We start from the raw sequence: 7,516 nt of genomic DNA on the forward strand, positions 1-7,516 counted from the left end.
GTACTGTCTGATTCTTCTTCTTCACTCTGTTACTCCCTCTATTTTCTCTTGAGCAGCAATAAGGACATGCAATTCTTGTTGAGCAGGCTGACAGATGTTCCAAATTCTGGGAGTTTGGCTACAAGAAGTCTCTTAAAGCTCCTGTTCCAACAGATTGTATTAGTTTCTACTTTCAAGAAAGCCTGAGGAATGGATGGTGAATATTTCTCCATCTGATCTGACAGGGACCTGGCTTCACATGCCACGGCACAGCAGCACTGGCCAGGCCTCTCCTCTCACAAGAACTCCACAAAGCAGAGCTGGGTCTACAAAACCTCACTACTTCTTAATAACTAAGAAACCCCAAGCCACCAGAAGCTAGTGTGCTTTGGGAGATGTAAAGCTGATAAGCAATACTCAGTGACAGCAGCAACCAACCATTCATTCATCCATTCCCTCAGCCCTAGGCTAGATAACAAGATTAAGCACAATAACTGCTTGCACATACACCCTGCAACTACTGTTGCAGGGTTTCCTTCCTGACCTGACAAACTATGAGGAAGCAGAAAAGCGTGCAGAGACACTCCAGGGTGTGATTAGTTGGTTATATATTCTGTGCAAAGCATTAACAGCAATCACTTGCCAAAGCAACCTTAATGTATGAAGACTCAATTGCAGAAATAAACCGGTTTTAATTACCAGAAGAAATGTAATTAGCAAATAAGCCATTTCTATACAATATAGAGAAAAAGAAAGCCTTTTTACAAGGGTGATTTGTTTGGGGCATGATGTTCATACTCAGTTATTTAGTGCATACTCATACTGTTATTTAGAGTTTCCTCACAAGCAACTCTGTGGTAGCTGAAGGGAAGAAACAGGCAAAAGGGTACCAAGCTGCAGGTTTCTGATCCTAAAACCAGTGTTATACTGGCAACTGTGGTCACCAGGAATAAAATTTCCTTGACCTAATGAAAAGTGTGAACTTGTGAAGTGCCCATGTCCGAGTCAGTCACCTCAGGCTCACATAGGTATTGGAGAAACACAGACATCTCTAGAAAAAAATGCATCTCATCCCAGAGTACAAACTTTTTCCCCATAAAGAGGACCAGGGTGATATGCTTAGACTTTAGATACTGAATTTCTACACCTACAGTTAGGATTCAAGTGACCTTGTCCAGCTCCAGAGAACTAATGCTCAAGGCTGCTTATTCATTTCATCTCAAATGAGACAGGATTTCTGTAATTACACCTTGTAATAACAAGAGGCCAAGACTTCCCTCTACTGGACAAGCACCTCAAACACAGTTTTAGACTCTGCTCTAGCCTCCAGCCTTATCAATCAATGCTTATTCTCAGTATGTGCACTGCCTCAACAAAATGTCAAATTATGGCAAATTATAACTTACACTACCCAACTACTTGCTATTGAAGGGGAGAGGCAGGCAATATCTAAGTTTTTAGTTCTTGTCTTCCCTTTTTTTTTTTTTTTTTTTAATAAAATAAAGTAAAAAACAACAAAAAACTCCAATGTGGAGGTTTTTTACCTAAGAGGAGAATAACACTAGTGGTGGCTTCAAGCAATGCTGAACTGTGAGAAAAAGGGCTGAGCTCCTTGGATGAAGTCAGAAAATCTCTTTCCAAAGTTCCTTTAAACTGAGAGTGCTGACTGCTGTTAAGCACCTGGCTTAGCCAAGCCTGGGTACCTAGCTTCAGGAGTCCAGACCTAAACCTTACTTTTTTGGGTCTTAGACCTTCTTTATATACTAAGAAAAATAGTCCTTTTCTGCTTTTCAGGGACACTGTTAAAATAAATAAACAGATCAGAGATTCTCATGGGATCAAATACAGATCTAGTGTCACCATGAAGTATTTTAAGATTTTATCCTACATATTTGTTTCTTAATGCTCTCATATTCTTGTCCTTTAAAAATATCTAAAGGAAGGAAGAATAGGAAAAGGAAAATGTAAAACACACACAAACCTTCAGCCTCTTACATGGAATATAGAATAATCTCTTCCAATGCTGGTGTAAGTTTTAGTGCCAGTTGTTAAGCTTTTTTTAAGAAGAGCTTAGAAGGATGGTTATTATGTCATGCCCAGTTCCAAGAGTATTTTATGTTCTCTGAGATCTCATTGTAGCATGCGCTACAATGTCAGGAGAAACAATCGGCATGGCAGAAGGAAATGAAAAAATAACATTCCGCTCTCCAGCAATGTTATTCCACATGGGAATTAAATCCCGGGAAACAAACCGCTTGAGCCCCCGCGCCGCTCCGCGCATGCGCACCCCCGGGATCCGCCTTGCCGCGCCGCGTCTCGCGACCCGTAGGAAGCTGGCGGCGCCGCGCGTGCGCGGCTGTTGGAGCGCGAGGTTCTGCGCCTGCGCGGGGCGGGGTCGCGCGTCAGCATCGCGCGCCGGAGGTGCGGTGTGTGGTGCGGGGACCGCCGGCACCGGGTGAGGGGAAGCGCGGGAGCCGCCGCCGCCATGACCTCCGCCTTGGAGAACTACATCAACCGTATCCTTCCGGCGGGAGGACGTGTCCCGGGGCAGCGGGAACGGGCCCTCTCTCTCCTTGGCGCCAGCGAGGGTGGGTGGGGGAGGCCGGGCGCGGGACGGGGCCGCTGCGGGCCAGTGGCGGCAGCATGGCGCCCAGTGGAGTGCCAGAACTGCAGGCCTGGCGTGCCCGTACCTCCTGGCCCGGCAAGGCCTAGAGACAGGCCTGTGAAAAACGCATATCGGTTGCATCGCTTGGGTCCTACCTGGGTGGCTGTGCTGGTTTCTCTTTACGTGAGACTGGCTCGACAGGTAGAATGGAGGTTAAGGAGACCCGGAGAAGAGTGTCCCCTGTAGCCTCAGGTGCTGCAGCGCCGAGCCTTGCTTCATCTGTGATGAGGGATGAGATTCACAATGGGCCTGGCCCCTTTAAAGCGCCCTTGACATGTGGAATTTTCAGTTTTATTCACAAACAGCAAGGTATTAACCATGCACCGTTCAGAATGATGTCTCTGATTATCAAATTGGTAGAGTCAGATCTTCAGAGTGAGGGGGCATAAGATGTCAGACTTGGCATCCTCACTTTTATTAAGTTTGGAGCATTTGTAAACCTGTGTATGTTGTTACAGTTTTGGGGTAGTGCAATTATTAATGGAAAAAAGGTGAATTCAAATCTTTAGCATGCCAGTAAAGTTGCTCATGTTTGTGTATGACTGTTCATGTCTGGGTAGAGGGAAAGTTTAAACCAGACAAATGTTAAATCTTGCTACTGACAATGCTGCTTGTTTGTTTTTTTTTTTAATGCTGATAGGCTTTCATGGCTACTCATGGATCCTAGAACTTATGTATAAACATTTGAGGAAATGTTAACAGTTCTATTTCAGATACTTCTAAACATTTCCCTAATGAATTGTCAGGTACTGTTGCAGTAATTACTTCTGATGGAAGAATGATTGTGGTGAGTTTTGTATTTTTTTAACATTTTAACATTTTATTTTTATTTGTCATGGTCATAAAGAAACCATACCAGGGTATTATCACTTAAATATGTACAATTTTGCAGTCTTTTTTTTTTTTTTTTTTTTTTTTAAGCTTTATGGCCATTACTTTATACAGTGTGATTTAAATGCTTACTGATTCTTGCCTGTCAGCTCTGTGTTTCAGTAAACTTGTGTGTGCATCTGTTTTGACCTTTTGTCAAATGGCCTCTTCTACAGGAATGCACAAGAAAATGCATTTCTTTTTCTGCTCAGTAATTTAGTTTTCATCTGGAATGTCCTCTTAGTTCAGTAAGCCCTTCAGATTTTATGCTAAGTCAAGTTTCTTCCATGTGATTGTACAAAAACAGCTGATGGTTGCTGGAAAATTGTTGTGGGATGTTGTTTAAGTCTAAAAGGCTGAGAATTGTATATGTAAAGTATGCAAGTAAATGTAAGACTATATAATGTTCAGTTTTATTGCTTTTGTGTTGTGTTTTTTTGTTTTGTTTTCTTGTATTCCTTCCCCTGCCTCTGTATTTTATTCCTTTGTGTTTCTGAGTTTAACTTTGTAGTAGGATCTTTGAATGAAGATTGAGTCTTCACATGTATGTGTTGGTACTTAGCTTCATGTGGCATCTGGAAAGAGAAAAGAGTACTTTTAGGTGGACTATGCTACTTTCTCCAAATCCTGTATCTGGTTGGAGTCACTGGTAAACTTTGTGTTGTGATACAAGATGCTCTCTGCCATGGAATTGGTACATGGGATGCATTGTTACATGGTTAGATGATATAAATGGGTATTATCATGTTTGACTCATGGGTTACATGAATTTAGAAATTCTTCTTTTTTAAGTTATTTTATGGAACCAAAGTAATGTTCCTTAAGGAGAAACCACTTAAAAATCATGTGTTAAAATGGTTTTCTACTGTTGACCACAGGAATCCATTGTTTCTGTTCTTTGATTTAATTATTATTTATTCAATGTCCAGAAACCTTCATACAAGAAAGACTAGAATAGTGTAGAAGTAGTGATATTGGTTGTCTAGAGGGCTGTTGCTGGTAAAAGGGAAATTTTACTTCTTTTAATGGTAAAGATTACTCTAGCTTTTAGCATGAACCCACAATAGAAAATATAAGTAGTTTTTAAAATTGATTATTGCTTTTAAAGCTCCATTTTCCAGATGTTTGTGTTTAAACTTAACATTAAAACCTAAATAGAGCATATGTTCTCTAGTACCTTAGTATTTTCACCTTGTTTAAGATATATCCTTGAGACCAAAGATGGTAAATTTAAAAGGTAATTGGACTGCTTTATTTTTGTTTGTTTTTTCAGGGAACCCTTAAAGGTTTTGATCAAACCATTAACTTGATCTTGGATGAAAGCCATGAACGAGTGTTCAGTTCTTCACAAGGAGTTGAACAAGTAGTGCTGGGATTATACATTGTAAGAGGTGATAATGTGTAAGTACAGAATACTTTTGTTTAAACTAATTAATAGAAAATGTGTGTGTGTGTGTGTGTGTATACACACACATATATGGTGTGTCCATATACACCTTAACAGCCTCAGACATCTTACATGTCTGTATCTGTGGGTAGCAATGATACCTTAAAAACAGATAAAAAACAGATAGGTAATAATAACTTAAAAACAGGACACCTTTGGAAAATAGAGAAGCTACTGAAAAATAAACCAGTCATGGAATAAAGTGTTTCCTTACCTTCTAGTGGTAAGGAGGTAATTGCATCAAAGATTGCAATGAATATACAGCATCAATCAGAAAAACTCAGTATGGTTGCAGAGCAGGTAAAGGTTGTTAGAAGGAAAAAGACAACTTCTGTTTCTGAAATACATGTTGAATTAGTAAAACCAAAACAAAAGATTTTAATACTCAGTTATGTGTAAAACGCTAATAAAAAATTGTGAAGAAAAGCTGGTTAAAAAACACAAACCTCTTTAAGTATGTGTGTTTGCTTTGCTGCATGGGAAGCAGAAAGCCTCTGAAGCTGACATCAGGAGTGGCAGATGATGCTTGTTCCTTTTACATATAGGAGACTTCTGATGAAAAGCCCTCAAATTTTAAATGAGGTTTCATGCTGCTTAGTACTTGAATATTCAGTTGGAGTAAGCAGTTTACAAATGTTGTTAAATTCCTCATTAATTTCTAGTGGGAACCTAGGAATCTGTATTGGGGTGTTATAACCTCAGTCTCACCCTGGTCTCTGAATTCTTTTTGCAAATACCAATTTACTGGGAAGAAAGAATCTTGGGGACTATTGGGAAGAAAACTAAAACAGCAGACGTGGTGATGTCGTTGCGTTAACACCTGATACGCCACTGGCTTCAGAGGGGTGCAGTATGAAAATGCATGGAGAGCACAAGTGAGAATAACTGGAGATATGAAATGCTTTTGGTCGAGGAAAGGCTGAATAGCCAAGGGCTCTTCAGTGTGGAAAAAGCACAGCTCATGGGTTTTTGATTGCTGTGAAATCAGGAGTAGTTGAAAGAGATGGGAAGACAGAGGCTTCATTTAATTTCCTCTAGTTTTTTCTATTATTAAAACTGGAGATAATCCAACAAGTTATGTATAGAGGTATTCCATTGCACAAGGTAACAATTGTGGAACTTGCTGCTGCAGGACCTAGCAACGACTGACAGTACAAAATTATTCAGAAGGCTATTGGATGAATTAATATAACAATTTCTGCTGGCTTTTAAGTCATTTTTTGGATACAGCTACTTGCTCACAAGTCTCTGAAGTGGTGAACAGAGGGGTGTACGAGAAGGATTAGACTTTTTGTTCCTATATTCCCTCTGTGTTAGTTCCAATCTTGAGCCTACATGACTTATATTAATGAGCCCACTAATAATTTAGACCAGGTAAATCTTAACATGGCATAGACGAAATACTATATATTCTCCATTGGAGAAGTTGGTTACAATTTACCAGGTTTATCTGACACTGCCTGCACTTAAAAATTGCTGTAGTTAGACGTTACTCTTGAAAAGACCAGTTTCTAAAAGGTTTCCAGTTCTTGTTTCAGAGAATTACTGCCTAAAACAGACCCGTAGTATTTGGTTCTTACAGCCCATATCTTTAAAAGAATGAAAAAAACGTCCTTTAGACTGTACTTAAGGCCATCAAAACTTGAAGTTCAAAGGATAGAGCTCTACAAGGGGTGGTGGTGGTCGTCTCTTCAATAGCAACTTAATTTTGTGGCTTTTTAGATTTGCACCAGGGAATTTCAACAAATTATAACCTTTTTTATAATTGCAGGGCTGTCATTGGTGAAATTGATGAAGAAACAGATTCGGCTCTTGACTTGGGGAATATTCGAGCAGAACCTTTAAACTCAGTTGTGCATTGAGAAGAAGAAAATATACAGGGACCTTGTAAATCTTTGGTTGTACAGACCTATGTAAAAACATGGATGATTTTTGCAAATTGTGTTTAATTTGTTTAGTCACCAGTTTTTTATTATGAATATGTTGTAGTTTTGCATGTAAATTAAAAGTTTCTACGTTTTACTAAAGATGTTTTCATTGTATTGGCTTTGGGGTTTCATGCTGCATAATTTCACTGTAAAACACATACTGGGAAACTCATGGCATTCTCCAAGGGATTGAGAAAGGTAAATTTAAACTCCATTTCAGAAGAGGATGGTAACAAAGCCTGGCTGCCCATAGCTCAGATGGGTTGATACAGAGTGCATTGTTAAACTCATCCTTCTGCAATGAGATAGGTGCAAGACAGGCAGCTCACAGGTCTGATTGGGATTGTGGGTGTCCCTGGCAGGACAGCTTGCTCAGAAGTAAAGTCCTACATAAAACCTTAACACTGGTAGCTGTGGAGTTTGCTTTCCTTCACACTTAGGCAGCAACACTAAAAATTTTCAGAGTTGTGATTTTTGGCTTAACGCTCCTTTCAGCTTCCACACCAAATTTTCTTTCAATTTGGTGCAGGTGATTTTGGTCTGGATTTGGCTAAAGCTTCCTCTGAATGTGCAGGTGAAAGGATGAAAGTGAGGATACCCAGGCAGAGGGGTTTTTTTTAAATATAA

The 7,516-nt window shown here is 39.8% G+C and overlaps 1 protein-coding gene across 2 annotated transcripts; it reads left to right on the plus strand.

The window, feature by feature from the left end:
* Positions 1–2,359: 2,359 nt before the first annotated feature.
* Positions 2,360–6,988, plus strand: LSM8 (LSM8 homolog, U6 small nuclear RNA associated). 2 transcript variants are annotated; one of them, XM_071733715.1, is made up of 4 exons: positions 2,360–2,495; positions 3,391–3,431; positions 4,788–4,915; positions 6,733–6,988. In XM_071733715.1, the coding sequence occupies exons 1-4, from the start codon at positions 2,465–2,467 to the stop codon at positions 6,821–6,823; spliced, it is 291 nt and encodes a 96-aa protein (XP_071589816.1). In that variant the 5' UTR covers positions 2,360–2,464; the 3' UTR covers positions 6,824–6,988. The 2 variants fall into 2 exon arrangements, with proteins under 2 accessions (XP_071589816.1, XP_071589815.1); XM_071733714.1 differs by having other exon boundaries at positions 2,369–2,567.
* Positions 6,989–7,516: the final 528 nt, after the last annotated feature.

Source organism: Heliangelus exortis, chromosome 1 (assembly GCF_036169615.1).
Source record: "Heliangelus exortis chromosome 1, bHelExo1.hap1, whole genome shotgun sequence".
Taxonomy (NCBI): Eukaryota; Metazoa; Chordata; class Aves; order Apodiformes; family Trochilidae; genus Heliangelus; species Heliangelus exortis.